The sequence below is a fragment of the Lagenorhynchus albirostris genome, chromosome 9 (genome assembly GCF_949774975.1).
Source record: "Lagenorhynchus albirostris chromosome 9, mLagAlb1.1, whole genome shotgun sequence".
NCBI lineage: Eukaryota > Metazoa > Chordata > Mammalia > Artiodactyla > Delphinidae > Lagenorhynchus > Lagenorhynchus albirostris.
Window position 1 is genome coordinate 55,095,285 of NC_083103.1, and position 17,798 is coordinate 55,113,082.

The 17,798-nt window shown below is 39.6% G+C and overlaps 1 protein-coding gene across 2 annotated transcripts in view; it reads right to left on the minus strand.

The window, feature by feature from the left end:
* Window positions 1-17,798, minus strand: part of INTS4 (integrator complex subunit 4) — a 113,941-nt gene that overhangs the window by 5,547 nt on the left and 90,596 nt on the right. Inside the window, exons 16-21 of one of the 2 annotated variants that reach the window (XM_060160115.1) lie at window positions 17,086-17,179; window positions 14,147-14,227; window positions 12,171-12,301; window positions 6,411-6,470; window positions 4,480-4,639; window positions 4,111-4,254 (exon numbers count right to left, since the gene is read on the minus strand). In XM_060160115.1, the coding sequence (XP_060016098.1) occupies window positions 4,111-4,254; window positions 4,480-4,639; window positions 6,411-6,470; window positions 12,171-12,301; window positions 14,147-14,227; window positions 17,086-17,179 (670 nt within the window). Of the gene's footprint in view, window positions 1-4,110; window positions 4,255-4,479; window positions 4,640-6,410; window positions 6,471-12,170; window positions 12,302-14,146; window positions 14,228-17,085; window positions 17,180-17,798 lie in introns of those variants that run through there. The other variant, XR_009542477.1, reaches the window with a different exon arrangement.

A 17,798-nucleotide genomic window follows, 5' to 3' on the forward strand; every position in this document is an offset into this window, starting at 1 on the left:
TCTGTCTCTTTCTACAGAGACAGTGCTCAGTGCTCAAATCACTGGCCAGTTCTTCAAATCTTACAAGCTGCCAAAGAGCTCTCCTCAACACCCAGGGGGACCTCACAGCTATCTGTGTAGAGGGCCTATTATTATATACTGCACAGTGTACAAATGAGCTAAATGAACAAATGAAGCATATCCTACAAACACATAGGTCCTGGGCTATGGGAATACACTGATAGGGGTAAAGTAGGGACCACACAGGTCTTTCAACTTTGAAACTCTGGGGAGGCATGTCTCAGCCCACCTGCCCCATAATCTCATCTGTCCGGAAGTGTTGGGGCATGGTAGCCGAACTGGACAATGCTTTCCTACTGTCAGAGCTGTCCCATGACTAAGCAGCGAGTTCCTCATCTCCCAGCCTGCAGAGGTATCCAAACAGTCTGGCCATGCATGTAGTAGAGCTACTCTGAAGGTGATCTTTCAGTAGAGTATAGCAGGTGATCCTTAAAATTATCTATACCTGCAATCTCATTTATGCTCAATTGGTCAGCGAACTTCTTCCAGGGACAATGTGAAACAGGGCTTCTCAATCCGGGCTGCACATTAGAATCACCTATGAGCTCTTAAATAAAAAATACTGGTAGTCATGGGCCCTACTCTCAGGATTCTGATTTAACTGGTGTAGGCTGAGGCCCCGTGCATCAGTACTTTTTAACACTTTCTGTATAACTCTAAAGTGCAGCTAGGGTGGAGAACCACTAACTTTGGGGCTGAGAAATAAAACATTGCCCACCACATCAGTAAACAAAGGATTTTGGGCCATCAGCAACCGTAGCCGCCCTCCAGCAGTGAGCCCTGAGGGAACTGAGGAAGGAAACAAGGAATGACCGCAGTCATCAAACTGCAGCCACCCCAAATGGTGCAGCTTGAGGAAACTCGGGAAGAGGAAACACAGGATACTGGCCCCAGAGAGCTGAGGTGCATATCAAAGGAATGATTTCAATGAGTCCAGACTCTTGCATCTTCCCTTATGTAGAAAAGTGCCAAATTCCTTAACTTGAGCTATCTAGTTTTCTTTTATTAACAGTAGTCTTTTGTTCCGGCTACCTGGTGGTGTTGCAAAAACTCCTATATATCCTGGTTTCCCCCTTCCTCTTCGGAACAGTTTTCTCAGCATTTATCTGAGATGCTGTCTCCCAGGCTTGCGACAATCTATACTTGCAATCTAAGAACGTCTGCCAAAAAAAACATAACTCTCAAATTCTACGTTGTGCATTTTTTTTCGGTAGACAGGGGAAAACAAACCAACAAACAAAAAACTGCCGTCCAATAAAACTGCAGCTCAGAGTTAGTTCTCTGTAGGTCTCATGATTTCTAATAATTCCTGCTGGGAAGCCAGAAGATTTTTTTCCTCTACTGTCACCATAGGTAAATATTAACCGTCTTCAGGGCCTGATTCATCCTGACTCTCTTCCAGGAAGCCGACCCTGCCTGCTCCAGGCTATTTTTCTGTACTTACTGCAGGTGCTTGCATCCCTAACTTTTATTCATATTCCTTCTGCTTGGAATACCTCTATCCTTTGCTCTTAATCATCCTTTATCTCATCCATGTAACAGGATCTCCACAAAGTCTTTCTCTTCCTTAGTCACACTCTACAAATTAAGGGCTTCTCCATAGTATTCTTTATAATTTTTATATATATATACACACACACACACACACACACACATATATGTATATATACACACATATGTATATATGTGTGTGTGTGTGTGTATATATATTTTTTTTTTTAAGTATATTGCAGAATGTTTTTATAGTAGCCAAAACTGGAAATAACCCTGTAGGGGAGAAAAATTAATTTCCCCTCTACCCTTCTAGGTTCTTGGCTGAGACCCCGCTATAATAAAAGGCAGATTAACAGGAGAAAAACAAATAGAAGTTAATAACAAATATGTCTCCTCTATATAAGGAAGAGACCTAGGAAAACTGAGTAACTCCCTGAAACTAACCAAGCCATCACCTTAAATACCATATTCAGCTAAAAACAAAAGAAAGATGTTGAAGAGGAAGGGAGCCTGTTATGGGAGGTTATCAGGTAAAACACAATAATCAAGGGTACGAGTGTTATGCAAATTTAAGTTGGCATAGTTTTCACTGATGAATTTCTAGAGATTTAGTCTTGCTTCCCTTTCTGGTACCGAGAGGGGGATACCTTACAAATGGAGATTTCCCTTATAAATGTAAATTTCCCTCACAAAAGGGCAATTCTACTCTGTTTCCAGTCTACAGCCTCTCAAAAATAATCATCCCAAAATAATCCTTAGGCCAAAAAGGCTTATTTTGGGGTGGTGTATTATGTTCCCCTTCATTCCTGCCTTTGAAACTTCTAAGAAGCTTCACAATCCAGAAGCTAAGTCGGTAGATCGGTCCATTATCTCACTGAACCAGTCTCTTAGTCTTTCTTTTTTTTTAATCTTTATTTTCTTTATTTATTTCGTTGGTTGGTTGGTTGGTTGTGCTGGGTCTTAGTTGCGGCTCGCGGGCTCCTTAGTTGCTGTACGTGGGCTCCTTATGTAACAGAGAAGAGCCAAATCTGGCTACATGTTGGACCTCTTTCTTTTACTTTAACCTTTGCTTTCCTGCTGTTGTTCACTAAAAGGATACTGTCTATACATAACGGCCTGCCTCGGGGAACCCTGTCCCTCTGCCTGAATGTTAAACCAAAGTGCCTTTGTTGGGGGAAGCATCCTGACCCTGTCCACCTGTGGGTGGCTGCAAGAAAGAAGAAATTAACCCATCCCCTCCCTGAGGCTAGCCATTCCAGGGGACATTTGCAAAACTTACGGCCTTTTTACTTTACTTCCTCACCTCCTCCCCCTCTCTGTTCTATAAAAGAAACTGGCATCCAAACCCAGATAAGATGGTTTTTCAGAGACACTAGTCTGCCATATTCTTGGTCTGCCGGCTTTCCGAATAAAGTCGTATTCCTTGTCTCAACACCTCATCTCCCGATTCACTGGCCTGTAGTGCAGTGAGCAGAGCGAGCCTGAACTCAGTAACACTTAGTTGCAGCAGGCGGACTCCTTGGTTGCGGCAAGCGGCTCCCTAGTTGAGGCACGTGAACTCTTAGTTGCGGCATGCATGTGGGATCTAGTTCCCTGACCAGGGATCAAATGCGGGCCCCCTGCATTGGGAGCGCAGAGTCTTATCCACTGCACCACCAGGGAAGTCCCAGTCTCTTAGTCTTGAGAATAGGTCAGGTTATTTAAAAAGTTAGGTCTCATTTCAGGAGGCAGTGTTGCAAGTGGCTCCCAAAGTTAGATCTATGTTGTGTGAGCAATCAGGATTTAATAAGAGGCCATAACATTCTTAATTCATCCTGTGCCTGTTGGAACTGATGACTGAACTTCTGTTTTACAACTGCCTGTCCATTTGTCTGTCTCTCACTGAAACTAAGCATCCTCAGGGCATGAATTCTGACATGCTTGCCTAGCACTTAGCATGTGCAGTAGAGTAAGCATGGATGGATGGAAGGGAGGGAGGAAGGGAGGGAGGGAGGGAGGGAGGGGGTGTAAATGGGTAGGACTCTTAGTGGGGCTTAACTACTGACTGTTAAATTGCTTAGTGCCTATACTGCATCTCTCCTGTCTCTCTAGTACATCCATCTAACTTGGAAAGAATACTCCCTAGTGACTACTTTTTCCCACCCATAAACTGTATTCACCAAGCTGACCCACCTACAACCGGAAAAGGACTTATTACAGTTTGCTTATAGCCCTGAAAATACCAAGTCTTAACTTCACATTATAAGAATAGAAGCGGCCCTGTCATTTAGTGAACCCTTACTGGGGACCAGGAACTTTATACACATCACTTCATTTCAATGTCAACTATTCCTATTTGTCAGTTGCAGAATCTAAGGTTCAGAGTTTAAAGTAACTTCCTCCAGACCATACTCAGCAGTAGAGCTGGGATTCACGCCCAGGCTCTTGTCCATAAAAACTTATCTCTTCTCTCTCCCCAGTTTCTGTCCCTCAGGTAGAGATTACAGGGGTGCTAAAGTTAAAAGTTCCAACACAAAGTCAGTTTAGAAGCTCCATGGGAACCAAAAGCTGACAGACCTGGACCTTCACAGTGCTCTGAGGATCCTGAACATGTTCCAGCGTTGCATCGACATCCAGGGCCACCACCAACCCAGAGGTAAACCGCAAAGGGTTGTCTGATTCGCCCGCTGGCTCAATAATGGTGGCTGAGGCTTTGTGGATCTGTAAGCAAGAAGAAAATATGATTCTAAAGCCAGGTCATCTCTGGGTAACAAAACATGATCCTTGCCTTTCTGTCTCCTTATCTAATGGGTGGACACATGTTAGTCAATCAGAGGAAAGGCCCTAACCCAGCTCCTCCACTGCTCAAAGAAGATCACCAAGATGAGCAGTTTTGGATGCTCTCTGGATGGATTTCGCCTAAAGGGATATGACACAGACACTGACCTGCTCTGGAAGGGGGAGGTGTAGGAAGGTACTCTGCCGCAGCATGGTATGTAGAATTTTGACCACTTCTGCAGGTTTGGATGTCATAAGTCGGGGCATGAGGTCAAGAAGTTTGTCCACAAAGCTGTCCTGCAGGTGGGGCAAATCAGCGATGAAACACCTGAAGGAACAAACAGAAGCAACTATGCATTCATTCACCACAGGCTGAGCCCCAAACTTCTGCCAAGCCCTGAGGTAGGAAAAGTGATGAACTGGAGGAGTTCATGGTTACCGAGGAAAGCCATGCACCTATGTAATTATGCTGTAGTGACATGACCATCATAATAGCCTTGCTTATTAAATACCTATATATGCCAGGCATGCTCTTAAGTGTTTTACACTATCTTATTTAATCCTCCCAGTAGTCCTGTGCATTGTTAGAATTATTATTGTCATATTACAGATTCATTAATTAATATAACAAATATGTCTTTAGGTCTTACCAAGTACTATTCTAGACACTGGGGATATTATACTGAGCAAAAGAGAAGAAAAAGCCTGTCTTAATGGAGCATCACTGATAGGAACATTGAGATTCAGAGAGGATAATGTTGTACTGAGGCTTAAAAAAAGTTAAGTAACTTACTCCCAGCTCTGAATGATTCCACAGTACTCTGCTTTGTAGAAGGAGATAGTCAAAACATATTTCACTGAGGGGTGATATCAGTATAGGGACTCAGAGGCTGAATTAAGAAAGAATGTGCAGCCCTTAACAACAGATCCTCATCTGTGGCAAATCAGAGCTGTCATCTTTCCAAAAATCTCTCCAACGCAACTGTGCAAAAACAAGACTCTCCACCTTAAAGAATCTAAAACCATGTCAAACTAAATCAGTTTGCTGTACACCAGAAACATATACAACATTGTAAACCAACTATACTTCAATTAAAAAAAAAAATCTAAAACCAAAAGTAAGGCATGGACTTCGTAGAGATTTGAAGTCAGGATCTAAAGAGTCAAGCTAGATTGTATCATTTACTAGAGAGCAGCTCCTATTGGTGAAGAGTAGTATTGCAACTCAGCCCTATAGGAAGCCATCATCACCCAAATGAAAAAAAGCCTGAAAAGTGTAGAGTCATACAAACCTGTAGAGCCAGGTTTGGTAAAGTTCATGGGGGTAGAAGCAAGGAGTGAAAAAATGAAATATTAGACTTAATAAATATTAGATTTTAAAATCCTATAAATGCCTTCTTCCCAGTATTGTATCGCCAGCATACCACAGGTCACAATCAATGTCACTACCTCGACCCCCACTGTTTCACCAAGCCTTCCACTCATTGACTGCATATGTTTTAGCTGATTTACTTCATAATGAATCCTGAGAAAACATATCTATGCTACAAAATAAAAGCTACCTATAGAATGATGGAACAATTTTTGTAGATTAGACAGAAATATGCAAGTTTAAGAACCATGGTGAAGAAAAAGAGACAAGTTGTGATTTTTCAACACGAGTTTGAGTTTTCTCACATAATATTTGTCTTTTTCTGGCCCAGCTGAGTGCTGAATCAAAAACATTCCTAATGTTTTTATTATTATGTTGTATGTTTAGCTAACCTAAGAAGTTTATATACCAGTAAAGAAAATACAGTTATCTCTCAGTATCTGTGGTGGATTGGTTCCAGGACCCCTTGCAAATACCAAAATCCACGGATGCTCAAGTCCTTTATATAAAATGGAATAATACAGTCGAACCCTCCATATCCATGAATGCAGAACCCATGGATACTGAGAGCCACCTGTATACAAATTAGGCCACACTGCATGTATCATAATAGCTTGGCTACATGGGCTAAACCAAAGATTCTGGCTTGTGATTGCTCTTGTTTCCCTGTAAGTACGATCTTTACATAACCAAGATTTAATAAGCTAGAAGATGATGAAATACTTACCTCTGAAAAAAGTCCACTTCCTGTAAAAATTTTTCACACATCCCAAATAAGGGGTCAACTCTGTAGAAAAGAAAAAAAAACAAAACAAACAAAAACCCATGTAATTTGCTTGTGAAATCTGAGAACTGAGGAGTAAAGACCAAAGTTCCACAAACCTGAGCCCACAAGAAAAGACGATGAGCATATTATACTATAAAAATTATCCGTAAGAGAAACAGAGGACTCCTAATGGACCTAGGGAGAAATATTTGCCAGGATCCCAAGACCTAATTAAAACACTGCAGTGCCCATTAGGCTCAATGTACATTCAAAATCAAAGACTATCACAGGCCACACTTGGCACCAGATTCAGTAAGGATATAGGACAGAAGCACAGCTTACAGGCAGTGCAATGTCATATTCCTCCTCTGCAGGAGTCCTTGGCAGCAGCCCATTCAACCATCTACATAGTTGTCTGGGAGCTCTGACCTTGCCACTGACAGCTCAGGTTCAAGGAGATGAGATCTACATCAGGTGAATGTGGAGACCATCTTCACTTAGAAGCCTCATGCTCCATAGGTGCTAATATCTCTTGAAGTAATCCAAAGGCATACCTTCCAGGGTCCCCACAGGGATATGCTCAGTTACAAGAATCACTGCATTCAATGAAGCCCAAAGCTATGGTGTCTGCATTAGGTAATTATAGTTCACTGATAGTTCCTTCTAGTGTACATGTAATTTTCTCAGAGATCATTTTTTTGTTTGTTTGTTTTTGTTTGTTTTTTTTTTTTTGCGGTACGCGGGCCTCTCACTGCTGTGGCCTCTCCCATTGCGGAGCACAGACTCCGGACGCGCAGGCTCAGCGGCCATGGCTTACGGGCCCAGCCGCTCCGCGGCATGTGGGATCTTCCCGGACCAGGGCACGAACCCGTGTCCCCTGCATCTGCAGGCGGACTCTCAACCACTGCGCCACCAGGGAAGCCCTCAGAGATCATTTTTACCATAGCAGTGTCACCTAGTAATAGAGTTGATGCGATCAGCTTACCAGGGAATAGATCTGGAAACCAAAGGTCAAATTTTCATGCAGAAGGGGAAAAAGTTTTGTTACTACTTTGCACACAGACACAGACTATATGCCTTCTTCTCTATCTTGGCTTCTTTGGTCAAGTAGTACTTAGAGTAGTTCATTTCTGTAAAAACTTAAATGTATACCCAGATAAGCCAGGCAACATGCCAGGCCAATATAACTTACTAATCACACAACAGATTTTTCCTTTGATCTTTGTGCATTTTATTTGTTATAATTTCTGCAGGGAATGTTCCACTCATTTTCATTAATATATTATTAATTGAAGGAGTAAAGTTCCAGTGAAGAAAAAACAAATACTCTTTCCTTATATAAAAACATGTAAGAGAATGGTATCAAGGTTCTTAATAACCGAGTCAAGTTTTTCTACTAAACCGTAAGCTCCATGAGAGTAGGGACTTTGTATCATTCATCATGTATTTCCTGACACAAGCAGCTATGCAATAAATATTTGTTGAATGGATAAATGATAAAAGGCAGATGGAAATGTACTCTACAACCAACATTAATTTGAATTATTTTCCTAAAAAGCAGGTAGCACTTGAAACTTTCTTAACTCTGACAAACTACTAGAAGTGGAACTGAAATTTGCTGGTGAGGTTAACCAACCAAAGACCACCTAGGATGAGAGGGCTGGAAGGGAGAACTCCAGCTAAGCAGAGACTGAAATGAAAGCAATTTGGCCAAGTAGCACCTTTTTTGGCTTGCTCACGTACAACCAACTTGGAGAATTTCCAAGCAGTAAAATACAAAAAGATTTGGGAACTCTTCCCCAACCCCCAAGCAGAGTAGGTAGCCTCACCTACATGGTACGTACATGAAGTAGGCCTCTGGCACTAAGAACCCCCGCTTTCAATGTAAGAGTGAGGCCCACTAGGGGAAACCAAACATTGACCTATAACTGTTGGGGAAGCCTATACCAGTTACCAATTTAAACTAGTCTAAACTTTCACTTATAAGTATTCAAAGACAATGAAAAATTATTAGATGTTATAAGGATGATAAGGAGCTGTAAAGGAGACCAAGCAGGCCTCAGTGAGGTAATGTCAAGGGAAGAAAGCACAGAAAGCTTTTTTTAAAATTCTAATAAACAACCTGATTAAGATTTAAGAGGAGATTTGAAAGGATATCGCATTGATAAAGTGAGAAAAACTGCTACAAAAAAGGTACACAGAAGAAAGCACACTTGGAAATAATAATAATGAAATCAACTCAACAATTGAAGAACACTAGAATGAAAAATGATGAAAACTGAAATGGTAAATTAAAAGAGTACGTTGAGGAATTTACTCAGAATATAAAGTAGAAAAAGAAACTGAAATTGTGAGAGAAAAGATAAGATATAGGGAAAATAGATCCAGAAGATACAATATCTAGTATGGCAGACTGGAGTGGATGGAAGAAGTAGTAATTAAAGAAATAATAGAGGGAAAAAATCCCTGAGATAAAACAGAGCTGAGACTTCGAAGTCCCATTAAAAGTCAGTAAGAATAATGAAAGGAAACACATAACTAGACATATCCTGATGAAATTTCTGAATTCTAAAAAGAAAAAGAAAAGTTTACAGCTTTGAGCCATGAAAAATAAGCTAACTACAAAGGAAAGAGAACCAGACAGACATCAGACATCCTAACTGTAACATTAAATACTAAAAGGTAACATAGCAATATTAACAGAGTTCTGAAAGAATTCCAATTATGTATGAGAGCAAAAGAAAGGCAGTTTTAGATATGTGAAGTCTCAATGAGTATACTACTTATATACTTACTCTGAAAAACAATACTAGCGAATGTGTTCCAGTCATATAAATGGTGAATTAGAACAAGGAATTTTAAAAGGCAATTGTGATACAAAAAGAACAGTGGTGGGTAAGCTGGAGCTAAATTATTTTGATAATGTACTTATAAAGAGTAATGCTATTTTAAGAAAGAAATCTTAAAATAAGAGATACGTTAAAAACCATAATCCAATATATTGTACAGCACAGGGAATTATAGCCATTATCTTATAATAACTTTTAATGGAGTATAATCTGTAAAAATACTGAATCACTATGCTGTACACCTGAAACTAATATTGTATACCAACTATACTTCAATTTAAAAAAAGAACAATCTGAGGGCTTCCCTGGTGGCACAGTGGTTGAGAGTCCGCCTGCCGATGCAGGGGACACAGGTTCGCGCCCCAGTCCGGGAGGATCCCACATGCCGTGGAGCGGCTGGGCCCATGAGCCATGGCCGCTGGGCCTGCGCGTCCGGGGCCTGTGCTCCGCAGCGGGAGGGGCCACAGCAGTGAGAGGCCCGCGTACCACAAAAAAAAAAAAAAAAAGAACAATCTGAAACTAAATTCTAAATTATTTAACAGCATGAAACAATCAAATAAAAATACACTAAAACTTTCATTTTGATTAGATATGGTCTTGATAGAGATGATCATAAATTCTATTTTTTAATGCTGAAAAATATAAGGTCAATCTGTTTATTAAAAATATAAGGGTAGGGATTCCCTGGTGGCACAGTGGTTAAGAATCCGCCAGCCAGTGTAGGGGACACAGGTTCGAGCCCTGGTCCGGGAAGGTCCCACATGTCGTGGAGCAACTACACCCGTGCGCCACAACTACTGAGCCTGTGCTCTAGAGCCCGTGCTCTGCAACAAAGAGAAGCCACTGCAATGAGGAGCCCGTGCACCGCAACGAAGAGTAGCCCCTGCTCGCTGCAAAAAGAAAGCCCGTGCACAGCAACAAGGACCCAACACAGCCAAAAATAAAAAAAAATTTATATATATATATGAGTAAAAATACTATTTATACAACTAAAATGAGCTAACATTTGTCAAGTGTTTACTCTTAATGTGTCAGGCAGTATTTTAAGGGCTTTACATATAATAATTCAATAATCCTTACAATAACCCTATGACAGAGAGGCAAGTACTATTATTATCCCAGTTTAACTTATGGGAAATAAACTGAGACAGAAGTTCTTAAGTAACTTGTCCAAGGTCACTAAGTTTGCAAATGGTGGAGTCAAGATCTGAATCAAATCAATGAGGCACCCCAGCCCTCTTAATCATTATGTTCTACTGCCTCTCACTTGAGGTATGCATACAAATGGAAAATATAAAATAATATAGCATGAGTAAACACCAAATATATTGGAATCTTTATACAATGACATGGAAATACGAAATATTATATTGTTGGATGAAATGAAAATATGGCAGAACAGCCAAGTATATTATGATTCGATTTACGCTAATACACGCATTTATAATCTACACTTTTAGTCATTTGTTTTACAAGGGGTAGATTACCAGAGAACAGAATGTTCACTTAATCTGCAATATTTAAACTTTTACAGTAATCATACATAAACTGAAAAAGATATTTATTTTCTTTAAATAAAAATGCGTAGGGCTTCCCTGGTGGCACAGTGGTTGAGAGTCTGCCTGCCGATGCAGGGGACATGGGTTCGTGCCCCGGTCCGGGAAGATCCCACATGCCGCGGAGCAGCTGGGCCCGTGAGCCATGGCCGCTGAACCTGTGCGTCTGGAGCCTGTGCTCCGCAACGGGAGAGGCCACAACAGTGAGAGGCCCGCGTACCGCAAAAAAAAAAAAAAAAAAAAAAAAGTGTAGATGCCAGCACAAGCACCTATCTTTTCTCAGCTGTGACTGGCACATAGCAGGAATTAAACATTTGTTAAATGAATGTATGGCTATCTCTAAGATTAAATCACTACCTGAGTTTATCAGGTCACTATCAAGATAAGCAAAGAAATAAAATAATACAATGTTCCTTTTAATGTATTTTTCACTGCTTAAACACTCATATTTATTTCTCTACACTATTTTTAGGCTGACACAACTGGTGGACTGAGCATCAAATGTGTCTCCTGTCTGATAACGAGTTTCCTAAGTACTATATTACATTAAATCCGTGGTGCCATTATTCTTAAGATGCACCTTTATTTTATGAAACACCAAGAAACAAAAACACTTTCAAACTACGGCACACCATCAAAATATCTGATTTCAGAGAAGTAAAATTTTTAAATGTGCATTTTAGAATCAATGAAATATAGCAATTCTCATTATCAGAAAGTCTAACAGCTACAATTATAATGAGCTCTTACTATGTACTAAGTACCATGCTAACTGCTTTTACATGTATTATCCCATTCATTTTTCACAGAAACCCCATGAGATAGATGCTGTCATGGTTCTCATTTTACAAACAGGAAAACAAGGCACAGAGAGGCTAAAAAAAACCTGTCTGTAATCAAACAACAAGTAAGTAGGGAGTCAGGATTTGAACAAAGTAGTCTCACAGCACCATACATTCTCATAATTTGTCTTTACTGCCTAAGATAGAGCACTAGTCCCATCAGAAGAGAAAAAAAGTGGTTCTGGCACTATATTCTTAAAGAAATCTATCAAGGACTATACAGAATGCCTTGTTGCCAGATGAAGCCCTATGTTGTGTTGTAGGCAATGGAGAGCCACCAAAGGGTTTTTCCAGGGATCTAATCTGATCCAAGAATGTAACTTGGAATATCTGAAAAAATGAAGAGCTTGTATATCCCTTAGGTAGTCTTTCCTAAATATTATTTCACGCATCATTAACCTTGGTGAGATCTCTGAATGCAGTTGTGTCTTTAAAAGGACTCAGCCACCCTTTTTCACCAACCACACATCTTACCCTCGAGCAGTCCGTGCTGTTACTATAAGTTGCAAGGCTTTGGCCTGCAGCCTCATGTGATGGATAATCACCACCTGCTTGTTCTCCACGCCACTATACATGAACTCCATTTTGTAGGTTTCTTCCATGATCTATAAGGAACAGGTAAGTAATAAGCAGCAAAAATATCATTATAGTCTTACTTAAGAGCAAAGAGCAGCACAGGATTCTAAGTGAAACCAGATCTGAACAGAGTGCTTTTTTTTAATGCCTATGTTTTAATTCTGAACTGAGATTTTTAAGTGCCTATGTTGAGAGAAACTAGTGTGATTTGAGAGAAATTAATATACATGTTGAGAGAATAAATTATTTTGTCAATTAAAAAAACAAACTTCCATCTGGTAATATCATCTTAGTTGATGATATAAAGATATGAAAGTTTAAACACTGATAAAACTGTAAAGCACTGCTTGTAACTAAAGCAAATTCACTGTGATGTGGTGGCAAATGAATACGTATGGAAACGTAATCCTCAGGAAAAGTCCTCAAGAACTTAGTATTAGGAACCATTGACCACCTGTTAGCCATCCAGACTGTTCTATGGGCCTGGTCTCTCAGAGGGATTTTAGGGAGGGAATCAGTGCAGAAAACAATGTCAGTGACCTCAGCTCAAGCCCACTGCATCTTAAGCTCTCGCTCTGTTCTATCCAAGTCAGCGACTCCCCCCCGAATGATGCTTCTCTTTCCCTTCCCTTTCTTCAATGGGAGGCAAGCAATGATGGCAGGCAATGATGCTTGCCTCCCATTGAAGGCTTTGGAGTCAGAGCCCTGTCAGCTGTCTTCTACAACTGACAGTAAGATAAGTTTCCTAATTACATGGTGCCTCAGTTTCCCTATCTGTAAATGCAGAAGAAACAGCACGAATATCATAAAATTTAAAGGATTAAATGGGGTATGGAAGGTGCTTAGCACAGTAACTGTCACATAGCAATGGTAATTCCTTTCTCTTTCTTCCAGACTACTGCTCCCTGTCCCATCCCTCCCAACATGGCCTATTGGTGTTCTGTTGTCATTAAGTTCTACTCCCCTACAATAAGCCACATGGCAGGTCTGAAAGGGAGTCTAGATTAGATGAGAGATGAAGCAGAGTAGTGGAAAGAAAACAGACTCTGGGTATCAGAGTACCTGAGCTCAAGTTCCTGACTTAACTACCTACAGCTCTACGAATATAACCTTGCTGAGCATTGTTTCATCTGTAAAATGGACTTAATACTTATTCCAACCTAATGGGATTATTATGAGGGCTAATTAAAATAGACCTGAAATCATTTAGTGAACTGTAATGTAACAATCATAGTCACCATCATTATCTTCCTACAGGGTTGTAATTAGTCATATACAGACTTACTATTGGGAAGACATGACCCAGAAGAGTTCACCAAATTCCAATACCCAAGAATGAAGGGAAATTGCTCAAAACTAGAAAGAAATAAACTTAAGGCAAGTAAAATTAAATGCTACTTAATGAACTGAGAAGGAAAAAAAAGACCTTTAAATATTCAAGAGATGGTTAAAGAAAAGAGAGAGAAAGAGAGATGGTACAGGCTAAAAATATAACCACCTCAAAATGAATTCAGCTACATTTTCAGATGAAAGATTCATGATAGTATTTATTGGATTTTAGTATATCTGAAATACAAACTAATAATATTTTAGAACACAAAAGAAATCTTAGAAATCAGGGAGGTTAAGTAACCTGCTCAACACCACCCAACAGAGGCAGACATGGGAACAGAACCCAAGTCCCCTGACTCTAAAGCCAGTGCTGTGTCCCCTAATTATGCTGCTTCTCGTATCACTAACTTCTGACACAGGCTAAAAATGGGGAGGCCACAGCAGAGCCTTGTGAAGGCCTCTGACTCTAACTTAGACAATGCAATTTCTGGACAGAGATCTGGACAGAGATCCACCTGAGGAGAAGGTCTCAATAAGCTTACCTGTTTTGCTGCTGCTGAGGCCAAATCACTCTGCTTCAAATACAAAGGGGCAGCCACATTCCACAGCTTTTCCTGCAAGGCCTAACAAATCAGGAGAGGACAGAACACAGAGGTCAAAAAGACTGCCATATAATTTGAGACTTAAGTGTCTGTTTTGCTTTGAAAATTTACCGTGATCAAGACTTCCTCTCATTCTTATTCTTTTAGGCCAATAAGCCCTACCTATTATGGACAGAGAGGAGACCAATGATTTGGGCCAAATGAACTCCTCCCCATTCAATTCTTGGCCCAAAGACCCTATGTTCCAGACCAGAGCTTGCAAGCAGAGTGCAGAAGCCATGAAGGCCTCACCAAGAATGTCCAGGCAAGCCAGGCTTCTGAGGCTCTGGGACCTCCTTGATCCCAGAGTCACTGGACTAACCAGACTGCCTAGACCCTTCTCTTCCCTGACTTAGTTCCTTTTTCTTTGCTCCATGCTCTCTATCCTTTGAACAGCCCCATCACCTTACCAACATACTCGAACAAGAAATCAAGAAGCTTTCCTAGATTCCTCCCTCTCTCAATCTCTGCACATTCAAAACTATCACTTAGAGCCATGGATTTTACCTTCCATCTCCCTCCTCGCCTATCCATCCATATGGCCATCTCATCTAAACCTCTGCTATAGTCTCTTATTTTCACAGCCCTTCTTAATTACAGACATAATGACATTACAGAAAACCTAGACTAACACTATACAACAGAAACATAACACAAGCCGTGTATGTAATTTTACACTTTATAGTAGCCACATCTTTAAAAGTAAAAAGAAACAGGTGAAATTAATTTTAATATAGTTTATTTAACCCAGTATAAATAAGGTATTATTTCACTATGCAATCAATATTTTTTAAATTATTAATGAGATAGTTTACATTTTTTTATACTAAGTCTAAGAAATCCAGTGTGTATTTTACACTTACAGTACATCTCAATATGAACATTTATTTACTTATTTTTATAAATTTATTTATTTTTTATTTATTTATCTGTGGCTGCATTGGGTCTTCGTTGATGGGCACGGGCTTTCTCTAGTTGCGGCAAGCAGGGCTACTCTTCCTTGCGGTGCATGGGCTTCTCACTGCGGTGGCTTCTCTTGTTGCGAAGCACGGGCTCTAGGTGGGTGGGATTCAGTAGTTGTGCCATTTGGGCTCAGTAGTTGTGGCTCGTGGGCTCTAGAGCGCAGGCTCAGTACTTGTGGTGCACGGGCTTAGTTGCTCCGCAGCACATGGGATCTTCCCAGACCAGGGATCGAACCCGTGTCCCCTGCATTGGCAGGCGGATTCTTAACCACTGCACCACCAGGGAAGTCCTCAACATGAACATGTAAAGTGCTCAGTGGTCACACATACCTAATGACTACTGTATTTGACAGTGGCAGGTCTAGATTATAGATATAGAAATTGTTTAATAACCTAAATCATATTACCATTAAGAGTTATTGTTTTTAAATATTTGCTTCCAATCACTTCCTATATGCATGTTTTTTTATATAGTTGTAGTCAGAAAGCAGAAATAATTTTGTGTGCTTCTTTGGGTACATAATATTATGTCACATTTGGTCATGTTCTTATATAATTCTTCATAAAGATCATTACTGCTACAGAATATACTGTTGAGTGGACGTGCCACGATTTATTTAGCTCCTCCCCTACTATCAAACACTTGCCTGCCTTGGGTTCTAAGTCTGGGTCCCTTACCTACGCTTCTCCTACACGACGCTGAATAAAAAACGTAGTTCTGTGTTCTTTTTAGGAGTAATCTCTTCTCTTTTCCTACTAAAGAAAAGTGGATTCTTTTCAAAGGCCTTCTTGTATTGCTATCTAGAAGACAACAAGCCAAGGAAGAAGGAAGAAGACCAGCACTGACATGGCACTCACTGTGTACCAGACACTAGACCAAGGGTTGTCACATGCACTGCTTGCTACCAATCCTTACCTGGGTAGAGTTATTATTAGCCTTGTTGCACAGAAGCTTGGAAAAGCCAAATAACTATGCAAAGGGACATGAAAGAACTTTGGGGGGTAATGGAAATCTTCTATATCTTAACCGTGATGGTGGTTACACAGGCATATATATTTGAAAGAATCTATCTAGCCAAATAAGGACTGTTTAAATCCCAAACTATTTCAGTGTACACACTCATCTTCACATGCATACACACACCTACAAAACCCTAAGTTCACATATCTTACAGTGGCAAATAATTTCTGACGCCTCCATTTATTCTGACTTTGGTCAAATATCTTTAATAACTTTGAAGACTAACCACATTTAGAACTAAAGCCAAGTTAAGTCTTATCAAGTTAGAAGGGCTCTTCTAAATTCTAAGCCTAAATTTATAGCAGAACTCTGCTGCAGAAGCTGACAGCTATTGAGCTAGTTTAACTGGTTTTCAACTCAGGGAACTAAAACAGCTTTTGGGTACCAATTTTGTGTATGTATATATATGTACTCTAACTACCTAGTATGAAATGACAGCAAGTCATTAGCTCTTAAGAGCAATGAAATCAACCTTTGACTAATTTGGCTTTGACCAAATGAAATTAGCATTTAGAAATATATAAATATATAAAATACAAATGTTTATATAAGATCTTTGCTAATCAAATTGTTAAAAAACAATTAAAATCCTTGGTATTCTAATGCAAATGGTTATCCAACCTGCTCTAATTATATGATAAAGGAATTCTCTCAAATTAAAAAATTCAAATTCCTATATGAGTTAACAATTCTTTAATTAGAGGCAAATATAATTATACTACAGAGTACATAATTTCCCCATTGCTAAGCAGTTGCATAAAACCAGTTATTTTTCTACTTATAGCCTCAAACACTGCTGGGTCCATTAAACTGCATTCTTAGCAACACACTCATGAACAAAATGGATTCAAACCAACCTTGATGAGAAGAAGCTGACACCTAAGATAGGTAGCAGAGAAGTCAGCTACTCCTGCCAATTCAGACTGAAGTTCTCCAAGTCTTTGCAGATCCCTGTAGTAAATAAAAACCCAAGCCAAACACAGAATAAGAATAACACCAATTAAAGATCATGTCAAAAGCTTTTTACCACTTTATACCTAGTAAATTGGTAAAAAAATTTTAAATGACAGCACTCAATGCTGAAGTGGTTATAATGAAACTGTTTCACTTACACTTTGATAGCAGTTTAAGCTGCTGTAATTCTTCTGGAAAACAGAACTGTACTACGTTATAAAAGTCACACATATAGTCAAAAGTTTTGATCAGTAGCTTTATGCTACGAAGTAATTCTAAGGGAAACATGCAACAGAAATGAAATACTTTATGCCCCGCAATATTCATTGTTATGTTATAGTAAAACCCAGTAACTACTTAAATATCCAACGGTAGAGGAATTATTAAATAAATTACTGTACATACAGTCAATGGAATATTCTACAACCATTAAAATATAATATGGTAATAAGGTATATGATCTCAACTATGTAAAAACCATATATATATATATATATACACACACATATACATATATATATATACACACATATATGAAATATGAAAAAACAGAGCAACCTGTTTTCTAGATAGAGGTATTAGGGTGTTTTTTAGTGCCCTCTCCTAACTATGCTTT